The 18,216-nt window shown below is 54.8% G+C and overlaps 1 protein-coding gene across 1 annotated transcript in view; it reads left to right on the top strand.

Annotated features, from left to right (window-relative positions):
* The first annotated feature begins 201 nt into the window (after nt 1-201).
* Nucleotides 202-18,216, top strand: part of PROM2 (prominin 2) — a 34,132-nt gene continuing 16,117 nt past the window's right edge. The window contains exons 1-12 of the mRNA XM_034759403.1: nt 202-466; nt 813-862; nt 1,616-1,818; nt 3,551-3,671; nt 9,973-10,036; nt 11,079-11,168; nt 11,661-11,860; nt 12,073-12,147; nt 12,237-12,300; nt 13,564-13,723; nt 14,521-14,673; nt 17,125-17,248. Coding sequence (XP_034615294.1) covers nt 202-466; nt 813-862; nt 1,616-1,818; nt 3,551-3,671; nt 9,973-10,036; nt 11,079-11,168; nt 11,661-11,860; nt 12,073-12,147; nt 12,237-12,300; nt 13,564-13,723; nt 14,521-14,673; nt 17,125-17,248 — 1,569 coding nt within the window. The remainder of the gene's footprint in view (nt 467-812; nt 863-1,615; nt 1,819-3,550; nt 3,672-9,972; nt 10,037-11,078; nt 11,169-11,660; nt 11,861-12,072; nt 12,148-12,236; nt 12,301-13,563; nt 13,724-14,520; nt 14,674-17,124; nt 17,249-18,216) is intronic.

Genomic DNA, 18,216 nt, shown 5'->3' with positions numbered 1-18,216 from the left:
GCCTCTCCGTGCGCCCTGCGTTGGATGCGGGAGCTGGGAGCACTGAGGAGGTCTGGGCACTTCCAAGGAGACCACCCGGCACAGCGGCTTCCAGGCACAGCCCCTGCAGGAGGGAATTCTCTGCCTCAAGGACTGGGTCTCCTTGGAGCTCCATTGCAATCCACGCGGTAGAACCTTCCCCCCCCAGCTGTTTTTGGACCAATGCAGGCCCCTCAGCCCAGATGCGTCCAGGGCTCAGCCTCTGCTCTGCCTCTGCACATGTCTCTGGCCTTAGCCTGGGTTCTCCTGGATCCAGTTCGCTCCCTGCAATGTCCACCTGGAAACCCCCTCCTCGTCCACCAGTTCATGGAGATAGGTGCTGACCAGCGGGTCCCCGCCCAGCACCGGGTCCCAAGCTCGCTGGATCCGCTCTACGGCGTCGTCCGGCGCTACCTGGATGTGGTCCAGCAGAACCCCTTCCCCACAGGTGAGCCAGATGGGGGGCAGAGAGCCCTGGGGCAACTCGGGGAACCCCCCAGTGCCAGAGTAAGAGGCATGCACAGTGTCCACTCAAAGGAGCGGTCAAAAATCTCGCCCCGCTTTGGTATGGTACGTGCCTGAAATTCTGGCCCTGATGGTGGCTTGTGAGCCTGGCCGGCTCCAAGTTCCTTGGGAAACCTGGGCCCCACCGCTGGGCACAAGATGGAGGGGAAGAGCATCCTGATGGGCAGCTTGGCGCATCCTGACAGGGCAGTGGTAGCAGGGGGAAGGCGAGGAGGAGGAAAGGCAACTGGGTTCGGGAGTTCGACGGGACGTTGGTTTTGTTTTCACAGAGCTGCTCCGGGTGGCCCTGAATGAGCCGTCGTCAGTCAGAAGCTCTCAGGTGAGCAGGGGTGGGGTTCGTACCTGTCCTGGGTCAGTGGTCCCGTTTCACTCACTCCTCTGGGGGCCCACCTGTGGCCCGGCGGACACCAGGATTTCCTTGGGTTACGGCGGGGGCGGGAAGAGGGAGAAGGGCAGGTGAAGGATGGGCCCGAGGGCAAGTACACATGGGGCTGGCTGAGTGAAATGCGGGGCAGGGGGAGATGTACGGGATGGTGTCAGAAGGGTGAGGTAGAGGGCATGGGAGAGATGTGGCAAGGGGAAGGCATGGGTGAATGGAAGGGAAGGTTTGGGGCAAGGAGTAAGTGGGGGGCAAGGCAAGGGGAGGGAGTGGGGAACTGGTGGGGAAGCAGGGCAAGGGGAGGGCGTGGATGTGGGTGTGGGAAGGCGGGGATGGGTGGGGAGGTGGGGCAAGGGGTGGGGAGACGGGGCAAGGGGAGGGCATGGGGACTAGTGGGGGCGGGGCAAGGGGCTGTGGGTGTGGGTGCAGGGCAAAGGGTGGGCGTGGGAGGGGCAGGGGTGGGTGGGGGAGCAGAGGGGATGGGTGGGGGCGAGGCAAGGGGTGTGGAGGTTGGCGTGGTAGAGCGGGGGTGGGTGGGGAACAGGGAGGATGGATGGGGGTGGGGCAAGGGCGTGGCGGTGGACAAGGGAGGGCGGGGTTGGGAGGGAGGAGCAGGGGCAAGGGAAGGGCATAGGGGATGGGTGGAAGCTTTGGGCGGTACCCCCCTGAGGAGGCCCTTGCTTGCTCCCCCAGGTGGTGCGCTACCAGGCTGGCTATATCATCTGTGCCATGATTGCTGTGCTCTTCTTTGTGGCGGTCCCGGCGACTGGTCTGTGCTTCTGCTGCTGCCGGCGCCGCCGGCGCTGTGGGGGGCGCATCAAGGCCGACCGCCGCTCCCTCACCTGCCAGCGCAACCTCCTCACGTTCTGCCTTTCCCTCACCACTGCCATCCTCTTGTGAGTGAGGCCAGCGCCGGGCTGGGAGGGTGCGGGGGTCAGGCACGTGTGTGATGGATGGAGGGGAACGGAGACGGCGGACGAGCCGCTCACTGGGGATGGGACGCGGGAGCTAGTCCAGGCAGCATCACGAGGGGACAATGTACCGTAGGGCTTCACGTGGGGGCAGGGCTGGTCTTTCCACATGGGGCGGGTGCCACTGGGGGTTAATCTCCCCTTGGGCATTTCCTGGGCACTGGGGCTGGCATGTCAGGGGCCGAGGGAAAAAGGGCATTGGGGCCCTCTATGCAGGAGAGGATCTGGGGTAAGGGCACCCTGGCTATCACAGCAGGGGCTCGGTCCCCTTCTGGCCATAGGGCACCCAGGAACGGAGGCACCCCAAATCAGAGGCTGCATATGAAAAACATGGCCTGAAACCCCGAATTTTCAACCCATCCATGACGAGCCCCACCCCCTTTTCCCCTCACCCCAGCAACCCCCAGTGACCCGATCCCCCTGTTCTCACCCTGTCATCCCCCACTGACCTGCCCCCAGGTCCCTGTTCTCCTTCACCTTTGCCCTGCTCTTGAGAGCACCGAGAACAGCTGAGATACAGCGTTGGGATGAGCCTCTGAACCAGGACAAGGTCTGGGGTCATTTGCATAGACCTGTCAAGGCTGGATCCCCACTTTGAACTTTAGGGTACAAATGTAGGGGCCTGCATGAAAACTTCTAAGCTTAACTACCAGCTTAGCTCTGGTTCCGCTGCCACCATTTCAATTTTTCCCTCCCTGGGAAGCCTTGAAAAACCTTCACCAATTCCCTGGTGAATACAGATCCAAACCCCTTGGATTTTAAAACAAGGAGAAATTAACCATTCCCCCTCCTTCCTCCCACCAACTCCAGGTGAATACAGTTCCAACCCCCCTGGGATCTACAACAGGGAGAAATTAACCATCCCCCCTCCTTCCTCCCACCAACTCCTGGTGAATCAAGATCCAAACCCCTTGGATCTTAAAACAAGGAAAAATCAATCAGGTTCTAAAAAGAAAGCTTTTAATTAAAGAAAAAAAGGTAAAAATCATCTCTGTAAAATCAGTATTGAAATTAACCTTACAGGGTAATCAAACTTAAAGAGCTTAGAGGACTCCCCTCTAGTCTCAGGTTCAAAGTACAGCAAACAAAGATAAACACTCTAGTAAAAGGTACATTTACAAGTTGAGAAAACAAAGGAAAACTAACACGCTTTGCCTGGCTATTTACTTACAAGTTTGAAATAGGAGAGACTTGTTTAGAAAGATGTGGAGAACCTGGATTGATGTCTGGTCCCTCTCAGTCCCGAGAACGAACACACTCCCAAAACAAAGAACACAAACAAAAGCCTTCCCCCCCCCCCAAGATTTGAAAGTATCTTGTCCCCTTATTGGTCCTTTAGGTCAGATGCCAGCCAGGTTACCTGAGCTTCTTAACCCTTTACAGGGAAAAGGATTTTGGAGTCTCTGGCCAGGAGGGATTTTATAGTACTGTACACAGGACAGCTGTTACCCTTCCCTTTATAGTTATGACAGACCCGGGGACTGGGTTTGGACCAGCCATGGAGCTCAGAGCTGGATCTGAAGACCTGCCGCCCCCCGCCAGTCTTTGGGGTTGGTTCTGGTCCATTGCATGTCAGAGGGCTGTGGGACAATAGGAGATTTTGTCGCTCTTTGGAGCACTAAGCATAGATGACCCACTTTGGCCTCATCTCCCGCAGGGCCGGCGTTATCTGTGCTTTCATTGCCAACCAGCGGGTGAAGGAGCAGATGGAGCCCGGGGCCCAAGCCGTGCCAGCCACTCTACACACTTTGAGGAAGAATATTGGCAGCATCCCGCAGGTAAGCCGGAGCTGCCTTCCCTGTTGGCTGTCAGCCCACGGGGCCAGGAGAGAGAACAGCAGCTGCGCAGGGATCTCGGGGTGTGTCTGTGCTGGAGAAGGAGAGGGATGCAGGTATGGGACCGGTAGCCAATGCTGCATATCAGGGCGGCTGTGGCATCCCACTTGCCTCTGGAATCCTGTTTAGGCCCTAGTCTCCCTCCGAGTCCCCGCTGCTTGCACAGACTTTGGCAAGATGGGCATCTTCTGCCTGCTGGCTGGGGATGGGACTGACGGGCAATGGCAGAACTGGACTTTGCCCCAGCTCTGCAGTGCTAGCGGGGAGGGGATCCCTGGTGGCAGCAGTAGAGGGTCCTGCGGATAAGGACTAAAGTGCAATGGTAGCAGGCAGGAAACCCAGGCCTGGGATAGCAGGGGCTGTGGTCAGGATTGCGACGCATGCTGGAGGGAACCCAGGCCAGGGACAGCAGGAGGGGCTCCAGGTCAGGACTGAGGTTCATCAGCAGCAGGGCCAGCTCCAAGCACCAGCTGAGCAAGCTGGTGCTTGGGGTGGCAGATTGTTGGAGGCGGCATTCTGCCCAATCCTAGGGCGGCACGGACGCTTTTTGTTGTTGTTGTTGTTGTTCCGCTCCGGCCGCCCTGTAGGGGGCAGCGGCACGGAGAACCAGAGCGCCCTGCAGGGCAGTCCTCTTCCTTCCTTCCCCACCAACCGGAGCAGAGCCCTCGCGGCAGGCGGCAGGAGGCGGCGCAGCGGGAGGGGCCACGTGGCAGCGCCCCTGCTGTAGCCCTGGCCGCCCCCTTCTCTCTCTCTCCCTCCTGCCCGCTCCCTTCCCCTCTCCCCCGAGCCGGTCCCCATGCACCTGTGCTCTGGCCGCGCCGCAGGTTTTTTTTTTTGCTTTGCCGTTCTGGCCGCCCCGTTGTTTTTTTTTTGCTTGGGGCGGCCAAAAAGCCAGAGCCGGCCCTGATTGGCAGGAGTGGGGAGCCCAGGACTTGGATAGAGAGGGGCTGTGGATCAGGAGTGGTGGAAGCTCCCTAAAAGTGTGTGTGGGGGGGTCGCTGCCGCCCCTGCCCCCCACGCTGCCTCTTTCCCCCCAAAATCCTGTCTGCTGCTCGCTCCTGTCTGCTCCCTCCCTCCGTTGCTCGCCCTCATGGCTGATAAAAAGCAACTCTCTCAGGTTGGTACTGTGACGGGTTTGGGCCCTTTGGGGTGTCACCTGATGTGCTGGGGTGCCACTGAGTCAGCCTATTCTGCCAGCCTGGGTCCCCTTTACCCTGCATTGCTTGGCTAGGCTCACAAGCCTCTTCCAGCCAAACACACCCAGCTGCACAGAGACAGAGACCTGCGCTGGGAAGATTCAGCCTTAGGGGTTCCCCCAACACTCTGGTGCCCACTCCCTTTATGGGGGACAAACCTAAAGGTTTTATGAAATTCGCCCCCTCCCTCAGTGTGGAGGGAGATATACGCAACGTTTTTCCCCACCCCCCCAGTTAGAAATTACATAAACTGGGTTATATTATAAACAAGAAACAAGTGTATTAACTACAAAAGGTGAATTTTAAGTGAATATCTCTTTAAGTTAAGAGATAACAGGCAGAACAAAGCAGATTACTGAGCAAATAAACCAAAGTACGCAAGCTAAGCTCAATAGACTTTAAGAAACAGATTACAAACTGTAAATTCTCACCCTAAATGTTATTTTAGGCACGTTGCAAAGTTTCTGTGGTTCAGAATTCCAGTTATATTCCTTTTCAGACTGGACCCCGTCTCAGTCTGGACTCGCCCCCGCCTTCCCTTCAGGTAGCTTTAGCAGTCTTTCTTCTTAGGCAGACAGGCCATGGAGAGGAGAAGTCTCCTTTGCCTTCCTCCCCACCCTTAAATAGGATTTACATAAGGGGGGAATCCTTTGTTCCCCAAACTTGACCCCCCCCTTCCCTTCCAGTGGAAAGTTACAAGGAGTCCCAGGTAATGTTTAGTATCAGGTGACAAGCCCACATGACTCTGTAGTATCACAGTGTCCTTAAGTCAGGGGCAGTATGGAGGGTCTGCAGGAAGGCCAAACCTTTTCACAGTCCATTGTCCTCGCTGATGGGCCATCCACCCCGTCTGGCTTTTCCATTGTTGTACCTGACGTGTTAGCAGGGGGCGTCATCCAAAGTAGCATAGTTGAAATACAGATACATAGTCACTATTCCTAACTTCAGATGCAGAAATGATACAGGCACACAAATTGGATAATCACATTCAGTAAATCATAATCTTTCCAATGATATAGTACAAGACCTATCTTGCATAAAGTACAGCTCAGTTATGTCATATTCATATCATAAGCATATTTTCATAAAGAATATGGAGTGAAACATCACAGGTACCTCCAGGTTTGAGCTTGGGCTGCCCTTCTCAGGTATCGGCATGCCCAGCCTTGGACTGAACCAGTGAGCACAGAGCACTTTTTCATACTCTCAGATGTGGCACAAACAGGGGGATGTAACCATTGAAATCAATGAGCTGCACTCACTTAGGGCAGTCAGATACCATGGAGGTGGGCACATTATATAGAGAGATACCCTAAGAAGGGTGGGTGGATGGGTGGGTGGATAGATGATTGAAATCTGAGAAGAATAGATGGTGGGGTGTGTATGTGGATAGATAGATAAAGGGAAGTGTATGGGGATGGATGGATACATGAGAGAAGGGGGTGCATAGGGATAGAGAGATGTCTATGGGGATGAATCGATGGAGGGGTATGTATGGGGATGGATAGATTAGGCCCCAGAATCCATAGGGAGGGTCTGATCCTGTCTGAGCCAATCCACTTTGCAACCCCTGTGCATGCTGCGGGTGCCGACTCAGAACCGCGTCTCCTTCAGCAAGCGGCAGCTGCTGCACAAAAGGAAGCTCTGTCACGGCGGGTGCATCAGCCACTTGCTCAAACGTGGAAGTTTTCTGCTCCGATCGGCTCAGAACCCCCCACTGCAGGCTGAGCGTGCTGCCCGGCCACCGCTGCGGCAGGGCTCCTCAAAAGCCTGGTGCACTAATGCAAGGAGACAGGCGGGCATCCTCGGAGACAGCCATGAATCCAGGGCATGGAAATCAACATGAACCTCCCCCGAGCCTGGAGATGACACATGTCACCTCTGCAATGTGCTGGGGAAAGCACCGAGCTGGGGAAAGGCCGAGGAGGGGCCTGCCAGCCAGGGCAATGCTAAGCCTGGCCAGCTGGGCAAAGATGCACCAGCGTCCTTCTTGCCCAGTGGGTCAGGTGCTGTGCAGAGGGGCGATCCAGGGCGGGAGGGGTTCTGTGCGGAGGGGCGATCCCTGGTGGGTAGGGTGCTGTGCAGAGGGGCGATTCAGGGCGGGAGGGGTGCTGTGCGGAAGGGCGATCCAGGGCGGGTGGGCTGCTGTGTGGAGCGGTGATCCAGGACGGAATGGGGTACCCTGTGGGATGGAATGAAGCACAGTACAGTACATTGTGGGGTTGAGCAGAGGGCTGTGCCAACACTGGGTGCAGTGTGGTGCTACACAGAGGAGCGGGGTAGGAATTGTGCTTTGGGGTGATGGCAGCCGGATGGGGTCCTGAGCACTGGAGAAGGGTGCTGCTGAGGTGGGCGGAGTATTTTGCAGTGGGGTTGGGTACATTGTGTGGTGAGATGGAGCAGAACGGGACACTGTGCCGTGGGGTGCTGTGCATGGCGGTGGGATGGCTGGGGGCACTGTGCATTGGGGCGCCAGGTACTGGGGTGCTGCGCATTGGGATGGGATGCTGCAGTGGGGTGCTGTGCCTTGGGGTGCTAGCAGCGCGGTGGAGCCCTGTGCACTGATTTTCCTGTAGGCCCAGGGAATATTAGCAATGGGGCAGGACAGTTCACCATGACGTCCCCTTCCTACGATCCTGTGCCGCGGTCACACAGGAGACCCCTTCCTCTGCCCTGCTAACTGCTCAGATGGATGCTTTTCATGCTGCACAGGAGCAGCCTGGCTGGCACTAGACACGGCTGCTGGATTCACTCACCCTCCTGCATGGGTGACGGAGCCGGAGCTCCCTTCAGGCAGAGCGGAGACTCCTACAGCTCCATGTGAGATGAACAGAGGGGTCTCAGACCAAGTTCTCAGCAGCTCCGCAGCACCGAGCCCTTGGCCCGGATCGGCCCTCCTGGGCACCCACCCCTCCTTCATGGGGCAGCACCCAGCCGGGCGTGGCTGAGACGCGACAGGAAGTGGCTGTGGATGGCTGGCGTAGGGGCCAATGCCAGAGCAAGTGGGGGGAGGTTTCAAGAGTGCCCACTGCTTTCTGCAGATTGGTGTCATGCTCTCTCCCAACACCCTCGGCTCCTCTCCTTTCCAATGGGCCCCTGGGCTCATCTGGCTCCCCTAGAGGAAAAATACCATACTACACCCCGCCTCTGACCTTCATCTATCTCCTGGCTGTCCTGTGGCTGACCTAGAGCTGCTGGCATGGTGGGGCTGGCCTGGGTTTCACTGCTGGAGCAGGCACAACGTGCTGCAGCTTCATTAAAAATGCATTTTTAATTGCCAAGCGTTGTTTCGTTCCCTCCCCGCTGCTGCCTGGCCAGGCGGTTTGCTCAGTCCGCATTCTGCACTGCGGCACAGCCCCGTCCAGCCGAACAGAGCTAAGGTGGGGCAGACCCGGCCGGGGTTCCGGTACCTACCTGGGAGCAACCGGCGAAGCCACGGGCTTGAGGGTGGGGTTAATGAGACACGCAGCTCTTAATGATCAGTGCTCTAATGCAATGGAGTTTTCCTTCCCTCAGGGCTAAATCCTCAGGGCCCTCCATTCAGTGGAACTGGCATGGCCCCACTGATCTGGGGAGCCCCTCCCACTCCCTGTGCCCCACCTTGCCCCTAAGGCAGATCTGAGGTTTGGGTGTAGGCGGGAGCAAAGCCAGTGTGATGCTGCAAATAACCCTGTGTGTAGGGGCTGTAAAGGGTACTTCAGCCCCAAGGCTGGTGAGGGGCAATGTGGTTGCTCTGGGGCCTGCCGCTGGGGTAGGGAGGGGGTTTTCAAACACCCCTGCTCTCCAAGGTATTCAGGCTTTGCCCAGGGACCTGGATTTTCCCCATGGCGCTGTTTGGGGCAAGCTAAAGAGGTGAGCTTCCCTGGCTGCCCAGGGCTTGATCCAGCCTTCTCCAGTGGCGACCTCAGCAGGAGCCAACCGGTGATTTGGGAGCTGTGTTTGAAGGGAGGCCCAGGATGGCACCATAACTACATCTCTCCCAGAAGCCCTCTTGTAGGGTGTTGGGTCCCCGCCCCAGCACCTCGCCACTCAGCCCAGGGCCAAGCGGGCAGCTCGGTTGCTGTGTGAGTGGAGAGAGCGCACTGGTTGCGTGGAGTTTATCTGTTATTGTTTAGGGAAGGGACCTCTTGCTAAGGCTGGATGGAGATTTGCCCAGGAAGCAGGGTTCCCACCTCTGGGTGGTGGATGGAGAAGCCAGTGCAGGGGATCTTGGGGAGTTGTGTGCCTTCCCTGGGTGGCGTCCTGTCAGTGAAAGCCCTTGTCTTCGCTAGGATGTGGTTAGAACACGCCTGGGAGGAGTGGATTTAGCGACCGTGGTGCTGGCCGCGCGTGCCTGGTGAGAGGGGACCCAGCTATGATGTTACTCGTGATTAGACCCCACTGGGACCAGCCATTAGCCATAGCACGAGGGGGACCATGGCCCGTCCTTGGCAGTTGACTCGGCTCTTTATGGTCACAATCCACTCGAGGCTTGGGTGGGATGATCCCTCACGAGAACCGGGTGGGTAGGGCCAGCTCCAGGCACCAGCCCAGCAAGCAGGTGCTTGGGGCGGCCAAGGGGAAAGGGCGGCATGTCGGGCTCTTCGGCGGCAATTCAGCGGCGGGTCCCTTGGTCTCTCTCAGAGGGAAGGACCTGCCGCTGAATTGCCGTCGAAGAAGAAAGCGGCACGGTGGAGCTGCCGCCGATCACGATCATGATCGCGGCTTTTTTTCTTTTTCCTGACGCTTGGGGCAGCAAAAACCCTGAAGCCGGCCCTGCGGGTGGGGCATTACAGCCTGCAGAGAATGGGCGGGTGCTGGGGACCAGGAGAATTAACTGAGCAAAACTGGGATAGCTACATGGAATGGAACAAACCCAAGGGCTATCTGCTCACAAGGGGGGCCCCTGTCTGGGGGCAGGAGCATGACGAACCGTGCCCAAGCTCAGAGGCAGAGCCCAGCCAGGCCTCATAGGCCCAAGCGATGGTGGGTCCCAAGCCAACTGACCATGTTGATGCAGCCTCCAGGGGGCTGAGTGAGATCTTTCTCTGCTTCTCTCTCTCCGGCAGGGGGTGCAGTCTGTCGTGGAGCAGTTTGCAGTGCCCAGAAAGCAAATAATCGGCGACCTGAACAGTGAGTGTCTGGCTGTTGTCCTTTCCTCTTCTAGGCCAGAGCAGTCTCCCCTATTCCTGGGGGGCTTGGTACCTGGGGGAGAGGAAAGCAGCTCTGTGACCTCTGGTCTCAGCTCTCCTCTCTGAGCAGTTGTCACATGTTTCTTTGCATGACCCCGACTCCCTTCCACCATTCCCTGCTCCCAGCGACGTCATGGCAAAGCTCCCGTTGACTTAGATGGGAGCAGAATCAAGTCATTAAGTCCGAACTGTATCCACAGCATCTGGACTCCCATTGCCCCAAATAAACTCTATCCCAGGCACCCGGGGTCTTTCTCAGTGCTTGCCCAACAAAAGGAAAATTCCCACTGGACCACATAGCTTTCTGAAACGGCAAGGAGCGATTTCTCAGCAGCTTTGCTTTAGCCCTGCCCTAAGCGCTCATGGGCATCTTACGTGCATGTTCACAGCCCTTGCCCTAACCCTAAGCAAAGCCCCCTTTGGGGCAGGAGGAGACTCTCCCGAACCCTTTGCAGAGCTGGGAGTGGTTCTTCATGGTTGGTTCAAATCAGCGTAGGTTGTCCAATCTATAGAGAGATTTTGAGCAGGCCTGGGTGGACGTCGGGTCTCTGACTCCACGAGGGCAGGGGGAGAGCGGGGCTGTGTCCACGGTTCATCCCGAGGGAGAGGAAAAGGCAGAGATAATGCCAGATCCTGCTCTCAGTTATCAGTGCAAGTCATGGAAGTTGTTGAAGTTTGCATTGTGCAGCATACTGGCTTTGTGTGTATTAGTGAGGGACGACACCATCTAATGGCTGCAGCCCACAGGGGCTGAGAGACACGCCACTCCAGCCTGCTGTAGGAGGTGTCCTTTCACTCAGGTCTGGTGTTTATAAAACTGGGTTTCCAGACTCCAAATTCCAGCTCCCCATGTGCGTGAGACTCTGCCGCAATGGAGCCTGACTGCAGCCCGTAGCTTCTTCCCACTTCATGCGAGTCAGAGCAACATCTGCTCCATGCAGGGCGGAGGCAGCAGCTCACAAAGGGTGGTTTGTGCTTTTCAGATGTCAGCCGCGGCATCGGCCTCACCATCCATTCGCTGCTGAAGGAGCAAGTGTATTCAGTGCTGGAGGCCATTCAGGGCAGAGCACAAGGTAAGATGGCAGCTCACCTTCTCCTGCGAGTGGGACTGTCCTTCACTGTCAGAAATGAAAGGCGCTGACTTTAGAGTCCTCCAGACCAGTCCTTGGAGCCTCCTCATGCCAGATTAGGATGGGGACGGGTCCAAACCTCTACCTCCCAGAGATCCTCTCTGCCTGATGCTGGGATCCCTGCCCCTCCCTCTGCCCCACAGTGGGCATGGGCTGGCTTCACATCTCATCCCTCACCCATATCCTGAAGATGCCTTAGAACTTCCTCTGTTCCACTCCCCTCTTCTGGTGACCCGACATTCTATCTCTAGCCAGAGGCTGGGGCCAAGGGGGATGGCATCTGCACTGAAGATGGCCGTCTGTTGAGCTGCTCTGTAGCTACCTGTGTAGCAGCAAGGCAGGAGGGTCTGGGGGCCAGCCTGCCAGTGCAGGGAATAGTGTTAGTGGCACAGACGGAGCGGAGCACCAGAACTAGCTTTGGGTTTTCTCTTTAAGACCTACAGAACTCGCTGAACCATTTACAGATTCTCAACAAGACCGTGCGGACTCTGACCCATTTCCAGGATGAGCTGAGCCTGGCGCTGAGAGATCGCAAGGAGAGCGCAGTCTCCCTGCTGGACAGTCCGCGCTGCACGTCCTGTGCCCGGGCACTGGGCAAAGCCCAGAGCTTGGAGCTGGGAGCTGACTACAGCAGGGTGAGTGTAGGATTGTAGAGAGAAGGCCTTCTCCTCCCAGGTCTGAGGGAAGGGTGGGTCTCTCTTGCCACTTGGGCACCTTTGTGTCCATTCATTTGGTGCGGGACATCCCTCAACGCTGCTCCACCCACGTACGCTGGCTCAGCAGGGACCCTCTGCCGAGTCGTAGAGGGGAACTCGCTTGTTCATGGAATGATGGTTTCTTCCTGCAGGTTCCTTCAGTGGAACAAGTTTTGAAGACACTGTCTGGTCTCCCCAAAGCTAACTTCCCAGACTTGATTGACCAGGTATGTGACTGACAAGGCCTGGGGCCTGTTTGCAAATGTGAAAGCTGGTTCGATTTTGGGGGAGAACACGTCTCTTTTTGCTCTTCCAGGGCAACAGCACCTTCAACTCGATGCCAGACCTAGCCGTTGCGAAGATGGCCCAGGTTGTGCAGGGTGAGCAAAACCTCTTTTATGGTCAGTAGGGTGTTGCACTTCCAAACTCTGGGCCTTGGAGCTATGCAACCACAATGCCTTTGGTTCTTGAGAACTGCCCCTTTAAATTCCTAAGAAAAAAAACTGTCTGCGGAGACAGTGGCCATTTTGTTCCCAGCATGGCTTCAGACTGTTAGGATATGCACCCCCCTGCGCTCTCCTCTGGGGACTTTACTTTTGTTCCCTCTTATTTTGTTGTTTACTTTAATCCATGCTCCTGCCATGCACTGGGGCCCAGATCCTTGGAGGGATTTAGCCACCTAACTCCCACTGATTTCAAGGGAAGTTAGGCACCGAAATACCTGTCCCTGGGAAACGATCCTGCTTGTATTCAATGGAACTGCAAGAAACAAGAAAATCTTTGTACTGGGGTCATAAACCCTTGGAAATTGGCATGAATAGTGGCAATATTGAAAGGCACTAAACCTTAGGGGAGTGAGAGACTCAGCCAAAGAGCCACAGCAGAGACCAGGCCCCTACTGTGCTTGGTGTGGTTACAGTAGGAGACAGGCCTTGCCCTGTAGGACCTTACAGTCGAAATAGTGAGAAGGTAAGTGACAGGCCCAGGGTCTCCCAGCACATCAGTTGCAGACATGGTTGCCAACCCTCCAAGATTGTCCTGGAGTCCCCAGGAATTAAAGATGGATCTTTAATGAAAGATAATATCATGTGATGAAACCTCCAGGAATTCATCCAACCAAAGTTGGTAACCCTAGTTGCAGAGCTGAGCATAGGATCTATGTCTCCTGAAACACAGGCCAGCCTCCTACCCATTACAGGGGACTCAAACTGGGGTAATACGAGTCTCTGAGGGTATGGCTGCATTGTAAGCCCAGCCTCAGACTTAAGTTTGAGCCCAAACCCCTCTACTATCCATGCACAAATCACTCTGACACAGGTCAACAAGCATTCGGGACCTGAGTCCTAGGACCCACCTGAGCCCGAGAGCTCGGTCTGTACCTGAGACTTGAGTCCAAACCCTGTCATTTTGCAGAGGTTCGGTTAGGATTAGGATGTGTTTACTGCACCAAGTCTTCTAGGACTTCGGCAGAGGCTGGGTGAGAGGGTCTGTCCTGAACAGAGGAGGGATGTATTTTGTGAATGGTCCTGTAAGATCCAGCCCCTTGGGACCGCAGAGAAGGACCAGTGCTTGCCTACGCCCGTCACTGCCAGCTGCAGGGTTCCCACTAAGTCCCCCCTATGTCTCCCACTCTCACCTTGCAGACCTAAAGGACGAAGTGAACAAGATCAGTGAGAAGGTCCAGTCTATTGCAGACAGCTTCCCAGTCTCCGATTACACTCAGCCCTTGAATGATGCCCTGATGCAGGCGGAGAACAAGAGCCGCCCTTACCTCCAGGAGGTGAAACACTATGAGAAATACAGGTAACAGGAGAGTGGCTGCAGCTGTGTGAGTCTATGGATCTGATTCTGAGCTCACACCAGTGTGAATCAGGAGTCACTCCAGTGAAGTCAAGCAGGTAACATCTGTATAAAACCAGGGGAAGTGAAATCAGAAGCAGGCTAACAATTTTCCCGGTTCAACCTCTGGGAATGGCTAAATCCCTTGTATTACCCTCCACCCTCTACCATTTGAGCTAAAGGAGCCACTCTATTAGCAGGAAGCAGTAGTAGGCTGTTATCCTCTGGTGGACCACCACTAGCAGAAGAGAACACACAAGCATTCTCAGTGTGTCACACTTCTTTAAGAGGGTCCAGAATGTATCGTACCAGCCCTAACTGCTCCTGGACTGAAGCCTCCCGACTGTTGATAGTCCACTGAGGAGTTCAGGGCTCTCCCCAAAAATTTCCAGCTGATCACTTGACTTCTTGCTAGCAGGCCCTGGGTGGCTCTGAGGCTGTGTGAGGGTCATGACATCCCAATCGAATAAGTTCAAATCTAGTCTAGGGTAGAAAGCTGAAGTAGAGGAGCGGGTGCATTACTCCCATCTGCTTCTCTCAAAGGGTTATTTTTGACTTCCTGCCTCGACTGACTAACAATGATTGTGGGCTCGGGCCTGAGGCTGAATTTAGGGTTTGCTCCCAGTTGTGGCAGGCGACGGTGCAGGCTCCCTCCTGCCACCGAGGATGGGGGAATGAGCCAGAAGTGTGTGTGTGGGGGGGGGCTTGTTCTTTAACTGCCCTTGTGGCTCCTGACTTCCTCTGACCTCTTCTCTCCTCAGGTGGATTGTGGGCATCGTGCTGTGCTCCGTGGTCCTGCTGGTTGTAGCCTGTAACCTCCTGGGGCTGTCCCTTGGGGCCTGTGGGCTCGCCATGCGGGAGGATCCGAGCGACTACGAAAGCAGAGGAGAAGCTGGGGCCAAATTCCTTTTGGTGTAAGGGGCTATTACTGTACTGGGCAGGGCAGGGGAGAGTTCAGGGCCCTCACACCTCAGTTGGGGGTGATGGGGAGAGAATATCTCTGTGATGTGGTGGCATTGGTGGCATGTGCTACACAACAGGTCAGACTACATTATCTGGTCATCCCATCTGGCCTGAAACTCTGTGATGGGCACATGATATTGGGAGTGGACTGGAGTCCAGCCCTCCTCTGTCAGCTGGGAGGCTCTCCATGGTGATGTGGCACTGTAAAAGGTGGATGGTGTTACAGTCAAAGTGTGCGGGGGTGGAAACTGAGAGGTCCTTTGGCTGGGTGGTAAGCCGAAGCCCAGCAGATGCAGGAGCTTGCTTAGGCACTCACGTCTCGCTTCTCTTCCCGTTTGGGTCTCCTCGGGGATGGCTAAGAGGCAGCTCCACCTCTCACTGAAATGTTCCTGGTGGACATCTGATGCCAGGTGACCTGAGCATGGTTGCTACCAGCAGCAGGTTCTTTATCGGCAGTATGTGCTTCACAACATACTAGCACAGGGGTCGGCAACCTTTCAGAAGTGGTGTGCTGAGTCTTCATTTATTCACTCTAATTTAAGGTTTCGCGTGCCAGTATTATATTTTAACGTTTTTAGAAGGTCTCTTTCTATAAGTCTATAACATATAACTAAACTATTGTTGTATGTAAAGTAAATAAGGTTTTTAAAATGTTTAAGAAGCTTCATTTAAAATTAAATTAAAAGGCAGAACCCACCGGACTGGTGGCCAGGAGCCTGGCAGTGTGAGTGCCACTGAAAATCAGCTCGCGTGCCGCCTTCGGCACGCGTGCCATAGGTTGCCTACCCCTGTACTAGCACCTTTCACGCTTGGGTTTGCACGATTCATGTCAGAGACAGGTCTGGGCTGCAAAGTTTGTGTCTAGATCTGACCTTCCCAGAGTTCAGGGTGTTCCCAGCCATGACTTGGGTTTGGGCCCATCTTTACGTAATATGGTTGATCTTTACAATGAATCCTTCACCTGACCACAGCACGTTTCATCTTAAGTTTGTTCAGTTAATGTGAATCTGTCCATACTGCATTTCGTCTTATGTTTGTGTGGTTCGCGTGACCATAGTATGTCTCACGTCACATTTGGATGGTTGGTGTGACCATAGCATGTTTCAACCCATTCTAATTTTAAAGTTGTTCAGACGTAGTATGAAAGTTTTTCACTGAAAGTTTTTTCAACGGAAAATAGCTTTCTGACCAAAAATTTGTGTGGAAAATCTTTATTTGGGTCAAAATTTTCCAGTTTAAACCAAGAACTGAAAAATGTTGGTAAAAACTCAGTTTTTCAATGAAAAACCAAGAAGTTTTGAATAAAAGAAACACTTCTGAAATTTCCCTACAAAGAATAATTGATGTTTTTCAACCAGCGCTACTTAAAATGTTTCCCCTTTGGGGCGTGTGGTCTCACAGGACCATTGGAACAAGTGACCTAGGGTGGGATGTATTGTCCATGACTCGCAGTCTTTCAGACAAGACTGGATGCCTTTCTGAAAGATCTGCCCTCGCTCAAACGGAAGTTATAGGCTTGGTGCAAGAATCATTGAGTGACATTCTCTGGTCTCTGTGATGCAGGAGGTTAGACAAGATGATCACGACAGTCCTTTCTGGCCTCACAATCTATGAATCTATGGCCTTAGGGAGTTTCTTGTTTGGTTTGTGCACTTGGGGGAGGAGAGAGAGTCCTTCTCACTATCCCTGTGTTGTGATTCACCACCGAGCACGCTGGAGCCTGGATCCCTCTGAGCAGAGGGACCCTGCAGGCCTGAGGAACCTCATGAGACATATGGTATGTTTACATTGTAATCAGAGGAGTGACCTCAGTACATGTAGATCCAGGTACCCATGCCAGCTTTGCTCTAGCTAGCTCAGGTACCAATAGCAGTGAAGCCATGACAACATGGGCTATAGAAGCCCACCCGGGACCCTCGAGTGGCTGGCAGTTACACCTATATTTGCAGTGTAGACATACTGTGAGCCAGCGTGGCTCAGATTTTGCTCCTTTTCCAGCCCAGAGAGGTTCCTTCTTCTGGACACTGCCTCAGGAGGTGCTGCTCTCTCCTGCTCAGTTGAGATGGCGTTAGCTGAAGCATGCATGGTTCCCCGACCCGGGACCATGCTAGCTGTAAAGCAGCTATGTCTGGCCTGGTCCCTGGGGAGTTCTCCCATAGTCCATGGGAGTGGACTCAAACCTGCCCAGCAGGTCTGTGGTCAGTGCCTTCCGGTGCGGGTGTGGCAGTGTTGTGGGATGGTACCGTGCAGCTGCGGAGACATGTGTGTGGATGCCAGGGACTACGAAGAGAAGCAGGGCAGCTCCCAACTTGCCCTCCTCCCTGCTTGTTCCAGCAGAGTCACTAGGATGGAGGACTAGCCGGCAGGGCGCTCCCTGTAACCCATCTCCTTCTCTATTGCAGGGGTGTTGGCTTTAGCTTCCTCTTCTCCTGGCTCCTGATTCTCTTGGTCTTCGCCACCTTTCTGGTTGGGGGCAATGTCCAGACGCTGGTGTGTAAGAACTGGGCCAATCAGGAGATTTACAAGGTGGGTCCCTGCTTTCTTGGTGTGCCGAGCCTGGCGAGCTGTGCTGTAAGCTCCCCAGGTGGAAGAACCAGCTCTGGCTGGGCTGTGTTAACCAGACAAAGTTGCCTAGCGCACACACTCATTGCCGTACGCATCCTATGTGGATTACTGTATGCACACACACAACATCTACACACACCTATGCACTCTGTCCTTATTGCTCACACCCTCACCCCCATCACACACTCATCCCCACCCCCACCTGTACACACTCAGTGCACACGCACCTACCCCATATGTACACACTCATTACCATGCTCACTACTGCATGCTCAGTGCACACTTACATCTGCAGCTGCCATATCACACTCACACAGTCAGCTCTCTCGCACACACTCATTGTAGCGGACCCAGGCCATCATCACAAACTCCCGCTCTCTAACGCAATCACAAAGGCATGCTCTGGCCTTCATTTATCATTGCCCTAAGGCCGCTATACTCTCCTGACATACTGGGGCCATAAAGCTGTCAGATCCTGGGGCCGGTCCCAAGGATATGGGGGGCCCTGGGGTTAGAGTCCCCACACATGGGACTCAACCATTTGCACAAGTGTGTATAAGTGTACGAATCAGGCCATGAATGACTACACTTGGCAGGTAGCAACCTGCAGGCTACTGACGACTCTACTGAAAGCTTTTTGCTTCATTGTAAAAACTTCTCTTCTCCATCACCAGAATAATTCGTTTCGGGTACGTCTCCACCGCAGCCAGAGGTGCACATGGAGACATACCTATGCTAGCTTTGATCTAGCCAGCTTAAATAACAATAGCAGTGAAGCCATGGCAGCGCAGGCAGTCTGTACAAGCCCATCCGGGACTGTGGGTACGTATTCAGGCAGCTAGCAAGGGCTGCCATGGCTTCACAGCTGTGATTTGAGCTAGCTAAATAGAAGCTAGCTCGGGTATATCTCCATAAGCTGCAGTCAAGGC

This window comes from Trachemys scripta, chromosome 2 (assembly GCF_013100865.1).
Source record: "Trachemys scripta elegans isolate TJP31775 chromosome 2, CAS_Tse_1.0, whole genome shotgun sequence".
Classification (NCBI taxonomy): domain Eukaryota; kingdom Metazoa; phylum Chordata; order Testudines; family Emydidae; genus Trachemys; species Trachemys scripta.
This window is presented reverse-complemented; position numbering and strand designations above follow the sequence as displayed.